This window comes from Vombatus ursinus, unplaced genomic scaffold (genome assembly GCF_900497805.2).
Source record: "Vombatus ursinus unplaced genomic scaffold, bare-nosed wombat genome assembly UNPS02014792.1, whole genome shotgun sequence".
In the NCBI taxonomy this organism is placed as follows: domain Eukaryota; kingdom Metazoa; phylum Chordata; class Mammalia; order Diprotodontia; family Vombatidae; genus Vombatus; species Vombatus ursinus.
Genome location: NW_020954570.1, coordinates 1,559,239 through 1,578,632, shown reverse-complemented (window position 1 = coordinate 1,578,632; position 19,394 = coordinate 1,559,239). Strand labels below are relative to the sequence as shown.

The 19,394-nt window shown below is 37.6% G+C and overlaps 1 protein-coding gene across 1 annotated transcript in view; it reads left to right on the top strand.

Annotated features, from left to right (window-relative positions):
* LOC114048286 overlaps window positions 1-17,089 on the top strand; it is a 144,937-nt gene extending 127,848 nt beyond the window's left edge. The window contains exons 9-11 of the mRNA XM_027869185.1: window positions 1,430-1,616; window positions 9,298-9,433; window positions 16,990-17,089. Coding sequence (XP_027724986.1) covers window positions 1,430-1,616; window positions 9,298-9,433; window positions 16,990-17,089 — 423 coding nt within the window. The remainder of the gene's footprint in view (window positions 1-1,429; window positions 1,617-9,297; window positions 9,434-16,989) is intronic.
* The last annotated feature ends 2,305 nt before the right edge of the window (window positions 17,090-19,394 follow it).

The window sequence follows — 19,394 nt, the reverse complement described above, 5'->3', positions numbered from 1 at the left end:
TGACCTCCATGTGAGCAGTAGCCTTGTATAAATTCTCTGTAAAATAGTCTTTTAGGCAAACGTGTATTTGACATTTGAACAGGGTGGCCAGCCCTTTGGAGTTGTGCTCTCTGCAGTAGAGGTTTAATACTTGGCAGATCAGCTTGAGAAAGGACCTCAATGTCTAGTACTTTTATTTTCCCACATGGTCTCCAGAATCTTCCTAAGCCAATTCAAATGGAAGCAATTAAGTTTTCTGGCATGACTCTGGTATACTGTCCAGGTTTCACAGGCATACAACAATGAGGTTAGCACAAAAACTTGTAGACTTTCAGTTTGGTAGGCAGCCTAATACCTCTTCTCTCCCACACTTTTCTTTAGAGCCTCCCAAACACTGAGCTAGGCAATATATGTGTCAACTTCATCATCTATGTGTACATTCCTGGAAGTATAGTTATCCCTTCTACATTATGACTTTCCCCATCATGGTTTGGCAGGTTGGCATAAGAAATTAAATGAGAATTTGGGGGGAGGTTTGCAGAAGCTGCAGACAACAAGTGAAAGCCAGCAGACAACACAGAAAAACTTTATAAACTCAGAAATGCATAAAATATATGTATAGCACTGTATAATATCAACCCAAATTACAATATGGTAAACACCCCATAAAAGAAAAAGAAAAAAATCAGATCTCTTCTCTGGTACAAAGGGAGGGCCAAAAAATTTTACACAGATTTTCCAGATCAAGGAGGCCCATTGCCCATAACCCCCACAATATGGAAGTGATAACTGTACCGCCAAAGTAAGTGAACTTATCCACAGCGTTCAAAATTTCTACATTTACTGTAAGCAATAGTTCCACATATGGATGGGGTGGTGCTGGCTAGTGGAGAAACTCTGTTTTCTTACAGAAGAGAGTCGATCCATACTTTGTTGCATCTCAGCCTCAGAGGCTGTATTGAGTATATAATCATCTGCAAACAAAAAGTCTTGCACCAACTCTTCCTCCATTTTAGTCTTGGCTTGTATTGTAGCTTTCTCAAGTTAAATAATTTACTCTCAGTGTAATTTACCATCAATTTACCTTGATGCCGTTTTTGTCCTCGTTGAAGGCATCCAACAATATCGCTAAAAAACATCATGCTAAAAAGCATGGGACACTTACTAGCTGCATGATCTTAGGCAAGTCACTTAACTCTGTTTGCCTCAGTTTCCTCATCTGTAAAATGAACCAGAATGAAGTGGCAAACCACTCTAGTATATTTGTCAAAAAAAAAAACACAACCCAAATGGGGTCATGAAAAGTCAGACACAACTAAAATTGACTGAACAACAATGGCCTAATGATAACTAAAGTCCTTTCCAATGTATGATTCTATGACTTTTTTATGGCTCTTAAATATCTCTCCTATTTTGTATTTTAAATTATTCCTTTGTACTAAATATGCAGAATCATGTCTGGATAGATGTAACACTACACAACAGCAGTCTTCCACCCTTGGCCATCAAGAATCCAGAGTGTCTAGGTCTCCTACACCAGCTGGATAGGGATCAGGATGTTTGGGCCCAATATTACTGCATTCTGAAGGATGGCTGTCTGTATTTCTACGCCAGCATTCGCTCCACTCAGGCCACAGGTAGGTACTCTAGATTGTTCAAAAGTAATTTGAAATGACTGAACTGATTGTTATGGAATAAGAAAAAAATTAATCTTATAATCCTCTAAGCCTCTCGTGCTATCTTGAACATTTCTAGTTAGCATCATTATACATAATAGTAGTCCCCAACTTCTTCTCCTTGACATCCTAAATCAGAAACCAGTGAAATTTTGGTACCCTAAGATCCAAAAGAAATCTCAGATAAGACTGTTTTTAACACCAACAAATGCACATCTAACAACGGTAATCACTATCTGAAAAGAACAGACCACATGTGCAAGTAACCCCAGGTCAACTCAGATTTTCCACTGCTACACTACCCATCTTCCATTCATCCTTTGAACATCCCACCCCATTCACCCAAATGTTCTTAGTACAGAGGCAAGTAAATTTTTTGGAGCTGATAATCAGCTGGTAAACACCGAAGTGTAATTGCCAGAGGTGGGGGCAGCATCATTACTGTTGCTGTAGTTTAGCAAGCTAGTCCTACAACCTCCAGACCCATCAAAAATACCTCACTGTTCTTTTTTTATACAATCTATTTTCCTCCAATTACACATTAAAACAATTTTTTGAACTTCTTTTAATGTTTTGAGTTCCAAATTCTATTCCTTCCTTTTTCCCTTCCTCCCTCCCTGAGACCAATTTTAATCTACATTTGGCCAGGAGATTGAGGAACAAATTCTTTTTCTGAGGATTATTGAGGAACCCAATTTGGGTCATGGTCTAAATAGAGAGAGGAATGCTGTAAGACTCTAGGAGACCTCACAAAATACTTCTCTTTTCTGAAAGTGCACGTATTGTCTGCATTGTCTAGTTCTTGGCCGGTATAAGTCACTCAATATGCTCCTGAAGGAAATAGAAAAAGCAAGAGAGGGAAAAGGCTAATTTGATCAGAGATCAAATATGAGAATTTGAACATAGCCTGCAATCCTATTTTCTACAGCTACCTCTAACCTTACATTTTACTTTCAGCTCTGTTTACCAGGCCTGGGTCAATGAAAGTACCATTTTGTATTGATTGACACCACTTGGTTAAAATACGTCATTGGTACTGATTAAGCTCTATATTTTTTAAAGAATCATTTTGTGAAGCTTCTAATAGTTACGGTTTATGGAAAAATAATCTGGCTCTTTCTAAAATACTTCTACTTAACCAGAATGTTAAATATAAAACAGATACTTTGAAAATAAAAATTATTCAGAATTTGCATTTGAGGATATTATTTCACCTCTAAGAAAAAATATTTCCTTCTCACTTGCATTATTCAAATCCCTAAACTATTCTGTTTGAAAAGAAATGGTTTCATCTTCCCTGACAGGCTTTATAGAAGCAAATATTTCCTCTTTAATAGCTCTTTATTAACAAAGTAGCATGGAACAGACATCATGTAGGTGACAAAGACCTGTCTCTTTTCCTGTGTTTGCACAGGGCACTAAAGTGTTTTCTGGGAAAAGGATGAGAAGAAAGAGATAGAGAGAGGTTGTATATTTTAGACAAAGAGTTTTCATCATCATCATTAAGAAAACTCTTCAATGTCACTGAATAGGTTTTTTACCCACCTTAGAACATCAAGACACAGAAGAGTCTTTGAAACAATGAAGATCCAACAATGGAACCAAAAGAACCTCCATGAGTAACACCAACATAAACTCTAGCAACAATATGTCAACCAAGAAACATGTCATACAGATTTCTTTATAGAAATGGAGAAGTTTATAATGGTGACTGAATAAGGTTGTTGCCATCAAAATTAAAGTCAAGATCCTGGACTTCTTAATTGATATAGATGATGCAAGAAAAAGGAAAGGTAGAAATTGTGCAACATATTCCTGCAGACTGAGAAAAAATTAACACTTAGACTACCTAGCAAGATATGACCTGGTAGCTAGAATTATACACCAGAAGCTTGCTTTATTTAATGGATCAGAAAATGACAAATCCTCATACTTTAGTTCTGAAAATATTCTGGAGACCTCAGTCAGCAAATTGTGCCAGAACTGGACTATAACCATTCTGCAATTGACAAATGGTCTATAGATATGTACAAGCAGTTCTCAAGAGAAGAAACCCAGGCTATCTATAGCTATATGTTTTCAGGCTCCAAATTACTAATACTTAGAGAAATGTACATTAAAGTAATTTTGTAGTTTCACCTCCCACCCATCAAATGGGTAAAGATGACCAAAAAGTGAATTAGATCTTGGAGGGGTGGTGGAAAACTCAGCCCATTGATGCACTGTTGGTGGACCTGTGGTTGGGTACGATCACTTTTGGTTTGGTTTTGTTTTGTTTTGTTTTGTTTTGTTTTTTTAGGCAATTGGGGTTAAGTGACTTTGCCCAGGGTCACACAGCTAGTAAGTGTCAAGTGTTTGGTCTGAGGCCGGATCTGAACTCAGGTCCTCCTGACTTCAGGGCCAGTGCTCCATCCACTGTGCCACCTAGCTGCCCCTTATAATCACTTTGGAAAGCAATTTGAAACTATACACCAAAAGTACTGAACCAGCATGTGCCCTTTGACCTATATATGCCACTGCTAGGCCTATATCCAAAGATGCAGTGGGAGGTGAGCAGAACCAGAAGAGCAATTTATGCTATACTATAACATCAATATTATAAAAGCAAATAGTTTTGAATAATTTTATAAACCAATGAAGAACCAAATGTGGAGAACTGGGAGAACAACTGAAACAATAACATCATTGTAAAGACAAACAACTTTGAAAGCAGTAAGAGCTTGATTAACATAATGACCACCCCTGATGCCAAAAGACCAATGATGAAATATGCTATCTACATCCTGACAGAGAGGTGAAGGATTTGTGGCACAGAATGAGACATATTTTTTGACTACAGAAAATGAGGGAATTTGTTTTGCTTGATTATGCATATTTGTTAAAAAGAATTTGTTTTTCTTTTCTTTTTCAGTGGTGGATGGTTAAGAGGGAGAAAAAAATAGATTTCTGTTAATTTTTTTTAAAACCTTGAAAAAACACAGCAGCTAGGTGGCACAGTGAATAGACTGAGAAAAAATTATACATAATAGTAGTCCCCAACTTCTTCTCCTTGACATAGAGAAAAAATTATACATAATAGTAGTCCCCAACTTCTTCTCCTGGAATAGAGAATCAGGAGGACCTGAGTTCAAATCTGGCCTTAGACACTTGACACTTACTAGCTGTGTGACCCTGGGCAAGTCACTTAACCCCAATTGCCTCACCAAAACGCATAAAAAAAAACTTTAAAAAACATGAGAAAGAAAGTCCAAGAGAAAGTAAGAGAGAACAATAATGCAACATGATGCAAATGATGAAAATGGAGGTTTCAGAGGAAGATGCTAAGTTGTTAACCCAAACACGGTACAAGACAGTAGACTGAATTAATTTCTTAACTTGCAATTGCCATTTTAGTATAAAGACCCTCCAAAGAAGATTCCTGCACAGAACCTTTTGTAAATTATAAAAATGTGAACTATTCAACTCAGTATATAACTATAATTTAAATTTTGGAGATAATTGTCTGGTTCAATTATCTGATCACAAACCAATCATTGTTCATTTCATAGCAAGACACAATAAAACTTAGTTCCTATGGGAAGAGAAAGGGACATTATCACAGATATAACCATGATACATAAAAATTTAAGAACAATATTTCTAATAGATACTGTCATTCCAAATACGCATAATCTCCAAGTTTCTGAAACATATGATCCAGCAGAAGTCATCAAAATTAAGTAGGAATAGGTTGAGGTATAGATTATCCTTGCCATCTTGTCTACTACAAGAGTTGTTCCAAAGATGACTAAATGAGTCTACAGAAGATGACTTTACATCCTTTATTTTTATTCAAACATAAACAGCATTTATTCTATCCACAAGTGTAATAGTTCCCCAAACATTAGGGTGTTTTTTTTCTTTTTTACAAAACAGGATAACAACTTGCCCTAGGACATTTGCTCTATGAACTGCATGGAAAACGATGAAAAGAACAGGATAACAATGACAATGATAATGATAATGTCCTCTGAGTCAGACCACACAAGTATAAAGAAATCAAAGAGAAGGCTGTAGCTGAATATGTTGAGACATTGGCATCCCAAATGAGATCCATCCCATCCTTGACTGGGAACACATTTAAAGCAATTAACATCTATTCAATACTAGTTGTAATGCATACTTTGGGAACTATAAAATAGACCAGGGGTGGGGAACCTACGGCCTTGAGGCCACGTGTGGCCCTCTAGGTCCTCAAGTGCAGCCCTTTGACTGAATTCAAACTTCACAGAACAAATCCCCCCTTAATAAAAGGATTTGTTCTGTGAAGTTTGGATTCAGTCAAAGGGCCGCACTTGAGGACCTAGAGGGGCATATGTGGCCTTGAGGCTGCAAGTTCCCAAATACCCTCCCCCCCCCCCAAATAGACCAGAACAGGTTTGGAAGGTATCCTAACAAAAACTTGTGCAATATTCATGAAGTGTAGGGTCCACCATCCTAAAGCAGTTATAGATAAATTAACACTTCTCCATAAAAAGAGAAGAAGAAAATTGCTTAGAGTACATGATAAATAGTTGTATTACCTGCAGAAATATTTTGGATCAAGCAGACATCATCAAGCACCTTGTTTCACCAAGCAAAAATTATGGTTGATAAAGTATCTGACATTGTATTTTCCAAATATAAGTGAACACGATTTATTACTAGAAAGAAGTTATGAAGTGGTTTCATTCCAAGAATGGAATCAAAAGACCCTCCACCAGAAACATATACGTGAACTCAGCCAAAAATATAGCAACAAAGAAATGTCAAACAAAGAGTTGGGTCATATGAATTTGTTTGTTAAGGGCCAGGTCATTACCACTAGAAATTAAAAGAAAGGTTATGTTTAAAAAGCCCAGACTTAGTGAGGAATATAGAGCGTACAAGGAAGTGGTAAAAAAAAAAAAAAAACAACAAACCATACATCATATATCACTGTAAGGTGTAAATGTTTATCACCTACCTATTACCTAGATGTGACTTGATGGCTAAAATTATACATTCACACCTCTCTATTGTTCATGGACTGACAGACAGCAAATCTCCATACTACAAATACAAACTTAAAAATATTCTGGAGAATTCAACCAATAAACTCTACTGGGACTGTACCATTATCAGACCAAAATGTTGCCAATAATGGCCTATTGATCCATAAATATTTAAGAATGTTGATTATAAAAACTCAACAATAAAGTTTTAAATATATGGCACCATATACTAATGGTATACTAATGCTAATTAGGTCCATACTACATGAAATGAAATGCTTTTAAAATACAGGAACCTAGTGAAGCAATCAAAATTTTGTGGGAACAGGATAGGATGCATATTATCCTCATTGTCCTGTCTGCTACTGGAGTTTGTACCAATGATGTTTTCATTGAGTTGACAGAGGACAAGCTGGTATTCTACTATTTTTATTCAGCTACAAAAGCAATTATTTATGCACCTGTTTACAGAACATAAAATATAAAAGAATAACAGCAGGGTAGTAACTTGTCCTTGAACCATTTCAATCTGAACCTTATAGAAGAGAAAAATGAAATAACAATAAACATAATGCCTTGTCCTATTGCCACGTCATCTTAACATCTGCTAGGTCTCTATATTTTGGAAGTTACAAATATTTGTATGGTGACAATTATTTAAAATGTTGTCCCTAAATACTTAAGGATCACCATTTTGTCAAAGTGGTTGTGAAAAATAGTTCTGTCTGTAATGAAAATCTATATTTATAGTATGTGGTTTTGTTGTAGAGTAGGTTTTTTCTTGGTATCTAGGAGACGCCGAATTTCTGCAATCCTCTGTGGCAGTATTTATTCCACCATTTATTTCGTTTTGTAATATGTTTTAATCCGTAAGCCCTGACTTACTTCCAATGGCAATGACCTGATCCTGAGCAGTAATATTAATAATAACTGGCATTTTTATACTTCCATAAGATTTACAAAGTGCATTATCTTATTTGATCTTCATGAAATGTGGAGGGGGCAGCTAGGTGGCACAGTGGATAGAGCACCAGCCCTGAAGTCAGGAGGACCTGAGTTCAAATCCAGCCTCAGACCAAATACTTGACACTTACTAGCTGTGTGACCCTGGGCAAGTCACTTAACCCCAATTGCCTAAAAATAAAAAAATTTTTAAAAAACCATGTGGGCTAGGCACTAAAAGTACCCATCTTTCCCTGTTTTGCAGATGAGAAACCTGAGGCTTAGAAAAGAAAACAAGTATCTGTGATCACATTGCTAAGCAGATGTTAGCAAGCATTCAATATTAAAACCGTTTTGACATCAGCATCTTTTGGTAGAAAGAGACCCCTTTTTTTCTCCTTAAAAAGGAAACAACAGTTTTGGCCAAATAATATCATAGAATCACAAAGTCTCAAAATAGGAGGAAATTCCATACATCTTCTAGTCCAACCCAAGAGGAATCCTCCCAAAAAAATCCTCTGCAAATGGATATTGAGCCTTTGCTTAAAGACTTCCAAAGAAGGGGAACTGACTAATTACTGAAGCCATACATTTAGATAACTATAATTGTTAGAAGGGTTTCCTTTACCTTAGGCCAATTTTTGCAATTCCTACTTTAGAGGCTAAGCAGAAGAAGTCTATTCCCTTTCTTATGGGACAGAACTGCAAATATTGGGAGATAATTATTATGTCTCCCACTTCTATAGGTCTTCCCTTCCCCAAGCTGGACTTGAGTTATAAATGACCTACCCCCAGGGACATATCATTCTGTTACTGGAAGCTTTGTCAGCAGGACTACAAATATTTCAACCTTCATCCTTAAAAATAAATAAATGAAAATAAAAACAAAAATAAAAAAGCTGCAAACACTGAATTACACATATAATGTAAATATCAATTTATTGATTCATGAAATTACCAATTCATTATACCTCATATATATTTCCATCTGAACTTAGGCCTCACCAATGTTTCCTATTGTTTGGCTGGGATTTTTGTTGTTGTTGTTGTTTCTTATAACTTCTTGAGTTCATCAAATGTGAGAAAAGATTTATATTTTATAACATATGCCAACCCTCTTTTTAACTTCATCAGATCATCCACATAATGTTAAGCAGGTGCCTTATAATTTTAATATTTTAAATATGTTTTGCATACACTTGAAACTCGAAAAGTGTCTGGATTGTGAACAGTTTCATCCTCATATTTATCAAGTCACAATCTCTTAAAATATTGAAAATATGAAAACCTTATTTAATTATTGACTATATTTTGATTTCAGAGGTGTCTTTCTTTGGGAATCTGAAACACATGTTCTTTTAAAAAATATAGGACCAGCAGTCACTGAATGAAAGCAAAACATCCACTATACATACATCTTGTAGAAAGAGCACTGAGTTGGGATTCAAATTTAAATTCAAGTCATGGATTTACCACTAAATGTGTGACTTTAAACAAGTCACCTGAGATCTCCAGGTATCAGTTTTCTCATCTATAAAATGAAGGAGTTGGATTAAATGATCTCTGAAGTCCCTCCTCACGTCTAAATTTCTCTGTCTTCGGTATTTGACCACATTTTATCTGTCTCCATTCCTGTTGCAGTTATCTCCTACTCCTTTTAGTTTCTTTTCTCCTTTTACCCTCCTTAGGTGGACTGTACCTTCAGGGGTATAGTGTGAGTGAACAGGTCCTTAGCTTCAAGCAATCTGTTATTGAACTTAACCCACCATCTGAAGAGTTGAAGACTTTTTACTTCTGTGCAGAGAATGAAACAGAAAATAAGCGGTAAGTTCTCTTCTCTTCTAGTCTGATAGGTACCTTCCCAGCAAAAAGCTCTGTTGGCTCCAAGTCTTCATATGGGCCTTTTCCCTCATATGCCAAACTACTTTCTTTCACTCTTTCAATGATTTCTTACCCAACTCCTCTGTGAAGTCTTTCCAAACAGAAGAACATGAGCTCTTCTCAAAGTGTTGCTATGAAGCATGAATGTCTGTACTCCCCTCACTTTCCCTTTCCTTTGGTTTACAAGAGCAGAGCAGACCTGGGAGCTTCTCTCACACCCTCAGCAGCATCATAATCTAATGGCTCATCCTTCTAGGAGAAGTCGAAGAGAGAATTCTGCTTGGGAGAGTTATAAGAACACACATTAAACCAAATTCAGTAGCCTCCAGCAGGGTCTTTTAACCTCCCACACTGGAATTGCAGGATCATAACATATATGTCTGTGAAATACAAAACCCTTTAAGGGCCATCCCTCTAAGCATCTTTTTATCTAATGCGAATCCATGCCCAGTGAAAACTGGAACAAACTAATTTATAAAAAGACAATGAGGCTTACAAAATACCACTGGCAGTTGTGGATAGTAAAATAGAACACAGCTGGGGGGTTTACAGCTCTGCTTGTATTGAAGGAGGGGAGAGGAAAGGAGAAAGAAGATGGCTCTCAGCCACTGTCCTGTACAGCATAATTATGCTGGGATATGCTCATTTTTGTACTTACATCAAGGTAGACCTACAACCATGGATATGCTGGAGCCAAGTCAAACAAGCTCCTACTCACAAGCAGATTCTGATGTTTTCAGGGTATTCATAACTCAGAAATTGGCAAATGCCCCAAATCAGGGTTTGATTTATTTTTTTTTTATTTTATAGGCCTAAGAAAGTGATAGAAAAAAATGTTAATAATATAGATTAAACTTTAAAATGTGTCACATGTACATTTTTTCCCTGGAGAGCTAGTTGTTAAACATTTACCAGCACACCCCAAGGGTTTGGGAAAGTCTACTAGCAATCAGCTCCTTCCTTCAAATGAGTTGATACAATCCCATCTGCCTGCCTTGGACAATTACACTGGCTGCCCTGGGAGAGCCTGATTGTTTTCCACCCTGTTGAACAGCCTCTGCCCTGCTTCCTAGTTTCTGTACATCCCTCCTCTGTTCCTCCAGCCTCACCAATGGTGCTCCAAATTTCCTGTGTTTTCAAAGTCCCATCCTCTCCAGAACCAAACATGGGACAGCCCAGTGTAATAAATGACTCCGCCTCTCAGGGATCAAGCTTGTGGGCATTCCTACAAATGACTCACCCTTCATCATTTGTAAAATCTGTGAACAGTGGACTCTATATATAATGTAAATATTAATTTATTGATTCATGGGACTACTAGTTCATTATCTCATATTTTTGCTGATACGTATATGCCTCACAAAGTATTGCCTATTGCTTATTTGCTTTTTATATGCTTGTTAAGTTCATGGACCTACTTCCCCTTTCCTGGTTCTCCTCCCTTCTTTCTGACCTCTGCTCAGTCTACTTTTGCTAGCTCCTCATCTATACCACACCCCCAATTGTGGGTATTCCCCAAGGCTCTATCCTCAGCCTTCTCTCTCATTGACCTCAGTAGCCCCTACAAGTTTAATTATTATCTCAGATCTGTATATATAGCACCAATCTTTCTCTGAGCTCCTGTCTTGCATCACAAATTGTCTACTGGACATTTCAAATCAGATGCCTAAAACTGAACTCATTAACTTTCCCTAAAACTCTTCCTCTCCTCCAAACTTCCCTATTTCTGCTGAAGGCACAGACATTTTTCCAATTTTGAACTTTAGTATTCTCATTGTTGTCCTTCATTCCTCATTTCTGCACCCCATATATCCAACCAAATCTTGCTGCCAAATTGCCAAATCTTACCATTTCTTCCTCTACATCTCTCATTTCTGATCTTTTATCTTAACTCACACAACCACCACCTTTACTGCGGCCCTTATCAACTCTGGTCTAGATTATTGCAATGGTCTTCTAAATGACCTCCCTTCCTCAAGGCTGTCCCCACTCCAGTCTATCCTCCATACATCTGCTGAAGTATTTTCCTTAAGTTCAGATCTGACCACGTCACTACTCTATTCAGTAAATTCCAGTGGCTCCCAGTTAACTCTAGATTAAAATACAAACTCTTCTAACAGCTTTTGAAGCCCTTCACAACTTGGACTCCGTATATCTTTTAAGCCTAATTAAACATTCCCCAGCTCCTGGCACAGAGCCCTATGTTGGCACGGAGGGTGTAAAGAGATGGGGCATAGTGACCCCTGATATCTCTCTCCATCTGAAATATAAAGGAAGCTGCAGGCACTGGGAACTGTGATCACACTTTGTGTAATCAGAGTAGGATGGATATGTCTCAGAAAGCTTTTTTCTACTAGTAAGCAGATAACTTGAGGACGGGGATAGTTATTTGTTTTGTATCCCTAAGGGCCAACAGAGTGTCTTGCTCCTGGCAGGCATGGAATAAATGCTTGTTGAGTTTAATTGAACTGAATCTGGCAAATTGCATCTGTAGACACTGTGCCATCCCTAATACCTTGGCAGTAGATACCCCTAATACTTTTATAAAACCTTTGAGGTGTGAACCGACTACATGTTCCTATCCAATTACACAATGCTCTCTTTCCCTCATGCATAGACCCAGTTTGGAGTCAGAGCAGCATACAGCAAGCCTCTATTAGTGCTCCTCCCTCTCCACACCATATGGTCATGCACTCACCTTTTTCAAACTGTTAATATGCATAATCACAACATCAAGATTTAGCACTCTAGCTTTCTCACGACTGGGATGTACAAGCATTCTTTGTTCCTGTTTGTGTCCTTTTCTCATCTTCCTAACGTGTGTTCATATATAATAGTATATGATATATATACATATATATATGCATATGTGTATTTATGTGTCATTTTTGCATATGTGTTTTTAGGCATGCCTAGCTTTATGAAACATGACTCTATCATACACATATGTCCTTATTCACAGTTGCTTTGACTTGTCATTTAATTGCATGGTATATTCCAGGCTCTCCACTTTGTTTCTTTTCTACATAAGTAGGTTAGCTATTGTATAAAGAATTATTTATTATAAAGGCCTGTCTCAATGCAGATGTAGGAAGTTTCAGCTTACCATGGCTCAGTACAAGGAAACACGGAGCACAGAAAACAGTAAAGAAAACCAGATTTACTGAGGGGACCTACTTACAATATGAAGGGCAGTCAGGGAGGATGGTGGAAACAAGTCAGGACCATTGAGACTTAGGTGGGATTGAGTGCACCCCACTGGGGCATGAGGGAATGAGGCACCCCCCCCCACCAAGTAGTAAAATAAGATGAGTTTTTATCTCGGTCTAGCAAGACCAGGAATTATGGGAAGGGAGTAAGGAGCCTGGACCTTGGGAACTGGTACTGATTAATGCTTATGAGGGGAGGGAATGCTCCTGGAAAACTGGCAAAAGTTAATGATGGTCCTACTGTGACATAGTGACTCAGGTTTGTGAGCTTCCCTGTTGTTTCTTTGTAGACAAGTATGGGGAGGCTACTGGAATTAGTACAAGTTGTGTTGAACAAAGGACCTCTGCTTTACGGCTTCTTTAAAGATACAGCTCAAGTACCACTTTTCTTTCTACATAAAACCTTTCCTGACCCCCTCAACTCTAGTTCTCTCCTTCCCAAATTACCTTGACTTTAACTGCTTTGTATTTATTCTCTTTAAATTTATCCTGTATATGGACATGTGCAGAATATATATCTGCTTATATAGAGTCCATATCTGTACTTGTTATCTCCCCTGTTGAAATGTCCTTGAGGGTAGAGATTTTCTTCTTTGTGTTTGCATGCCCTGAGCTAAGCTAAGACCGGGGTGTGGAACCTGAGGCCTAAAATTCTTTAGGGAATTTGTTCTGTGAAGTTTGGATTCAGTCAAAGGGCTGCACTAGAGGCCCACATGTGGCCTCGAGGCCACAGGTTCCCCACCCCTGGCCTAGACCCTACTAGGCTGTGTTAAAATTGTATCTTGGGGCAGCTAGGTGGCACAGTGGATACAGCACTGGCCCTGAAGTCAGGAGGACCTGAGTTCAAATGTGGCCTCAGACAAAACACTTGACGCTTACTAGCTGTGTGACCCTGCGCAAGTCACTTAACCCTAATTGCCTAAAAAAAAAAAAATTTACTCAACACCCCCCTGGGGTTAGGTTAGTATTTAGGGGCAGCTAGGTGGTGCAGTGGATAGAGCACAGGCCCTGCATTCAGGAGGACCTGAGTTCAAATGCAGCCTCAGACACATAATACTAGCTGTGTGACCCTGGACAAGTCACTTAACCCCATTGCCTAGCTAAAAAACAAACAAACAAACAAACAAAAATAAAATAAAATAAAACTGTATCTTGTTCCAATCTCCACTCCCCTTCTAGTCAGTACAGTAGCCAATATAAAGGGGCAATAGCAGGAAATAAGATTGTAAAAGGGAACCTGGAAGTCACATACCAACTGTAGCAAAGATCAAAGGAGCATTTACAAACTGTATCATATATTAACCAAAATTCACATCCTGACAATATGTGCTGAATCGGGAGAAGTCATCGAGGTGTTGCTGTCAGGGTTCTGGTTCTATGATATGTAAATTCCAGACAAATTCCAGACCTCCACAGTTACAGAACAGCAGAACATCAAAAAGGTACTGATATCTTGGAGATGATGTGGCTGTGTTAACTTTAAAGTTTTACCAATAACTTTGAGGTGGTTTAGCTATGTTGATGAACTAATCTCAAGGTGGCATGGATAAGAATTATTCTGCTCCCCCATAAAAATCCTACAAAATGAGACCTCAAACTCCTCTACCCTCCTCCAGCACTCTTCTAGCTCCTTCAGGTCTGTGCTGCTAAGTGCCCCCAACTCTAATCCTTGGTTTTGTGAGTGATTATCTATGCCTCTTCCCTCCCCATCCCTTTCCCCATGTTGTCTGCCTTCCTTCAGCATCCCATTGCTTGTCCCCTCACCATCTGCCTTTGTAACCCTTTTGCTGCCTGTCTCTGTTCCCTATGTGTGCAATTAGAGTGACTGCTGCCCCATTTCCCTGCTGCCAGTCATGATCTTTCCTGGGTGAGCACCAAAACAACCAAGCATACCTGATTCCATTTCATAATTTCATAAATTATCAATTCATAGGCACTTAATAAGGGCTTGTTAATTGATTGATTAATTTGTGCTCCTAAAGAAGAACACCTTTCTCTCTGTGTTTCTGTCTCTGTCTCTCTCTGTCTCTGTCTTTGTCTACCTCTCTGTCTCTGTCTCTGTCTCTGTCTCTCTCTCTCTCTCTTCCGAAGCTCCAGCTCTAAGATCAATTGGAATACTCTTGTTCCTTCATTCTCATCAGTCTCTATTTTCTTCTTCACTGGAGTTGTTTCTACTTGTTTCTTCAGAATTTCATTCTTGATTGCTTACCAACATTCCTGGACTAGTTTTCCCTACAGGATTTTAGGCCATCATTAGGTAAAGGATCTTATCTAACCTTTGTCCAAATCTAATTTAATTCTTCTCTCCCCAAATTTAGTGCACCTGTCAGAGTATGTATAATTTTTCTTGCCTTCCTTATCATAAATTCTTAGACAGTATGGTCCCCTCCCACCAAGTTCCCATTCTTTCCATTTCAAAACTAATTCCTCTTTCTCATCCAGAACCAAGTCCAAAATAATAGTTCCTCTTGCTGCTTCCCTCACTTTTTGAGGGATAAACCTATTAAGCCAAGTCAAGAAGTTATTAGTTGCTCTGCTTTCTGGAGGGCTGGAACTCCAACTGATATTCCCTTTTCTCATTTATTAAAACCTGTTCCCAGCTCTCTGCCACATTATAAATGATCTAATTAACCAGTTCACACAATGGTGTTAATAGCTCACAAGACTAAATCTGTCCTCAGATTCAAATCAACAACTATCTTTAAAGCACTTATTATGTGTAAAGACCCTTACACATTTTGGCAGGAGATAATGGGTTAACCCAAAGGAAAAGTGTTCTAGTTATAGAATTTCAGGCACCAGTGACAAGTGATAAGGTGGGAAAGGGAGGTATATGGGGAGAGATGATGTAGGAGTGAAGATGCCTTGTCTTCCTTCCATTCCTCTAATCATACCACACAGAGAACTGTCTACTCTGTCTATGTATAAGACAGACCTAGGGGAGGACATTAATTAAATTAGTATTGTAAAAATTCTTGCCAAATGAGTTGACATCATCTCCTTATCACACCCTTGCTCATCAAATCAAGTGACAGATTACAATGTTCCCTGTACAACATCAGAGTGAATGTCACTGATATAATAATGACAGAGCTATTCAGTCACTCTAATGAGAAAGTCAGAGCCTTTTCATATAAGCTTTCCAGTCTCTCTGGATGGGCAAAGAGAATAATAAAGTGGAATCTGTCAGCTAACTTCCATCACTGGATTTTACCAATAAGAATCAATTTCATTACCTACCACAGAGTAGGCACTTAATAAATGTTTTTGTGTGATTGATTGATTTGATAAATTCTCAATATGGTAGAGGATAGGATAAGAGACCATATATTTCCAGGTTCTGTTACCTAAAAAGTTTCTCAGTACAGGGACAATTTACTTTTACAGAATCTAGAAAGAAAATTCTGAAAAATTTGCCTGATTATGATATCTCCTGTGATTCAGTGATGAGCATGGAAAAACTAGGGCTAAGTAAAGAATTTTCCTTGTGACATGGAAGGAAGTGAAGTTACCTGGATTTTCTGAATGGAGAAGAGGTAGGAAAAACGGCCAGCAAACTGTCCCAAGAATTTTTGCATTATGGAAACTGACCCAGCCCAAAAAAGGTAGGGATGGTTCATTCCCTATTAACACTCATGTTACCATAACAGGAAAGACAAGTTCCAAAGCCCCACAAGGAAGAAACTGTGGCCATCTGAGCCAGGAGAGTGCCCCAGCATTTGTTTCCATTTCTTTCCTTCGTTCAGACTGTATTTATTCAGGAGAGACAATATAAGCATTGCTGATATTAGTGATTATACCACCCCAGTGTGCTACCATGAATACAGAGTAATTACAGTGGGATGGAGCAAGAAGAAGAGTCAGATGGGACATTCTTGGGAAGAAAGTATGTGGTTATAGCACTGCAGCATCTCTGAGGACATGTATGAGTTTTTATATGTTTTTTTGTTTGGTTGGTTGGGAGAGGTATTTTTTTTTGTGCTCTGTTGAAATTCAAAGGGTTTATACTGTCAGTATCAACTCTGTGTGCCATATGTATCTGTGGATGTGTTTGATAAATTCTCTCAAGGTTTAGAGATAGCTCCGACTTTTGCTTTTTGCCTGTGATGACTATGTGTATTCAAGTGCCCTCCAAGATCATTCCTGTTCTCAGAGGTTTACTAATGGTTAGTACATGACACCTAAATTAAACAACCTAGTGAACTAATCCTAAAAATCAATTTTGATTCATTTTTCTTCCCTTCTGCATATGTAACTCTATTCAGTGACTAGTATAATTCCTTTTTGTAGTTGGATTACAGCGTTGAAAGCCTCCATTCGAAAATGGCTCCCTTTGCACCAAGCCATTGAAGACTTCATGAACCGGCCTTTGGAGGAAACCAGAATGTGAAGGAAATCATAGTTCCCAAGGTAGCATAATCCACATGCTAATCATCAGCTAAAGCAGAAGCAAGAAAAATATAGCATTAATATGGTTTTATTACTGTAGGTAATCAAAATATGAAACCAAAATTTTTAATTAACATCCAGAATAAAATATTGTAATCCTTCCTTTCAACTCTTTCCTTGTCTTAAGTGATATTAAAATAAAAGTGAACTTTTTGCTTTATTACTTTCTTTTGGAGTTTGTGAAACTCTGCCTTTTTCTCTACATATGATATGCAAAAGGGACAAGAGAACTCAACATGTCAACAGTTGACTACAATCTCATGATGTAGGAAATTGATTTAATTCAGAATACCATGAATGAATGAAATAAAATTACTCTGACCAAGAGTAACTGGAAAGATCAGTCCATAATTAACTAGATTATAGTGTTTCCTTGTACCCAGGCAGTATAATTCACATTTACATGCTGTTTTTTTTCTGTTTATACAATGCTTTTCCAAAATTTATATTTACACACGTGAAAGCTAAGTAGTAAAAGTAAACTGAGATTTAGAGAGGTTAAGTGATTTGCGTATGGCACACCACTAGTAAATAGTATAACTAAATATCCAACTCGTCTACTTGGGGCACTTTGGTAGCACATTGTGCTGGATCTGGACTCAGGAAGACCTGAGTTAAAATCTGGCCTCAGACATAAACTGCAAGTCATTCAATCTCTATTTACCTCAGTTTCCTAATCTGCAAAATGGGGATAATAATAGCACCTACCTCTGAGGGTTGTTTTGAGGACCAAATGAAATAAAATTTGTAAAGTGCCTAGCACAGTGCCTGACCCATAATAGGTGCTATACAAATGCTAGCTATTATTATTATGGTGCTGTTGCCATTATGCATGCATGCTCCCTAGCCACTCCACCATGCAGGATGAGTCTTGATGTCCACTCTGTCCCCACTCAAAAAATAAAAAAAAGTTAATAAATCGGGGGGGGTTCATAAAGGGGAGTTGAGGGGGAACTACTCTGATTAAGGATATAAAGTTAGGCCTTCCCATAAAAGTTCTCTCAATTCAATTCAACAAGCATTTTTTTAATCACCTACTAAGTTGAAGGGACTTGGCTAGAGAGCTGTGAATACAAAAGTTCAGGAAATAATCAGCAATTAGTTTAGTTATATAGTTTTTTTTTAAAGTTTTCTTTAAAAATAAGAGAAGCTATATTTACAATTACTTTTTTGATGATCATTGCTTTCTCTTTTATATATTTGACTACTTTTACTTGTAAATGGAAATTCCTCCTGAAAATGAGTTTATATACCAACACCTTTCTTCAACATTAAAAAACTGCTATTTTATTCACTTGTGCAATATTCTGCCTAACATTACATATTAAAAAAAAAAAAGTAGCACGACACTGATTTGTCTCAGTACCTTCATTTCTATCTGTACTCCACAAAATGATGAGATACATAAAAATAAAAACACTTTCATTGGTTTTGCGAAATGTAGAAATATAGAGTTAATTGTCCTTGGAATTGATGTGTTTTCTTTCTTAGCTAAAGAACATGCGACAAAGTTGGGCAGTAGATGGTAAGAGAGAAAAGTTTCAGACTTCCATAAGCCAGCCTGAAGGAAAAAAAAATACGAGATCGAGAGGGTAGGTGACTTGCCATGGGTCACAAAGCTAATAAGTTTCTAAGACGGGAATTGAACCCCCAATCTTCCAGACTCAGAATCCAGCAGTCTGTTCTTTGTACCATGTTGACCTAATAGTCAAATGGTCAAAGTAGATGAACAGGGAGTTTTCAAGAGAAGAAATTCAATCTATCAACAGCTTTATGAAAAAAAAAAAACTCCAAATCACTAATAATAAGAGAAATGCACATTAAAACAACTCTGTGATCAGATTGACAATAATATGAAAACAATATCATGACAATATGATATTGGAGAGACCAATAGGCTCACTAATGCTCTGTTGGTGGAGCTGTGGAGTAGTATAACCATTCTCAAAAGCAATTTGGAACTATCTCCAAGAAGTTACTAAATTGTGCATACCCTTTGACCCAGAAATACCACTAGTAGGGTTACTCCCCAAAAAAAAGATCAAAGAAAAAGTGGAAGGAGATATAGATATAGATATAGGTATGGATATAGATATATATTTAAAGTGACACTTTAGCACGGTTCAGGAAACAAAGTGAATGTCCATCAATTGGGGAATGGTTAAACAAATTATGGTATATAAATGTAATGTAATATTTTTATGTCATAAAAATGATAAAAGTAAAAAAAATCTGGGAAGATTTGT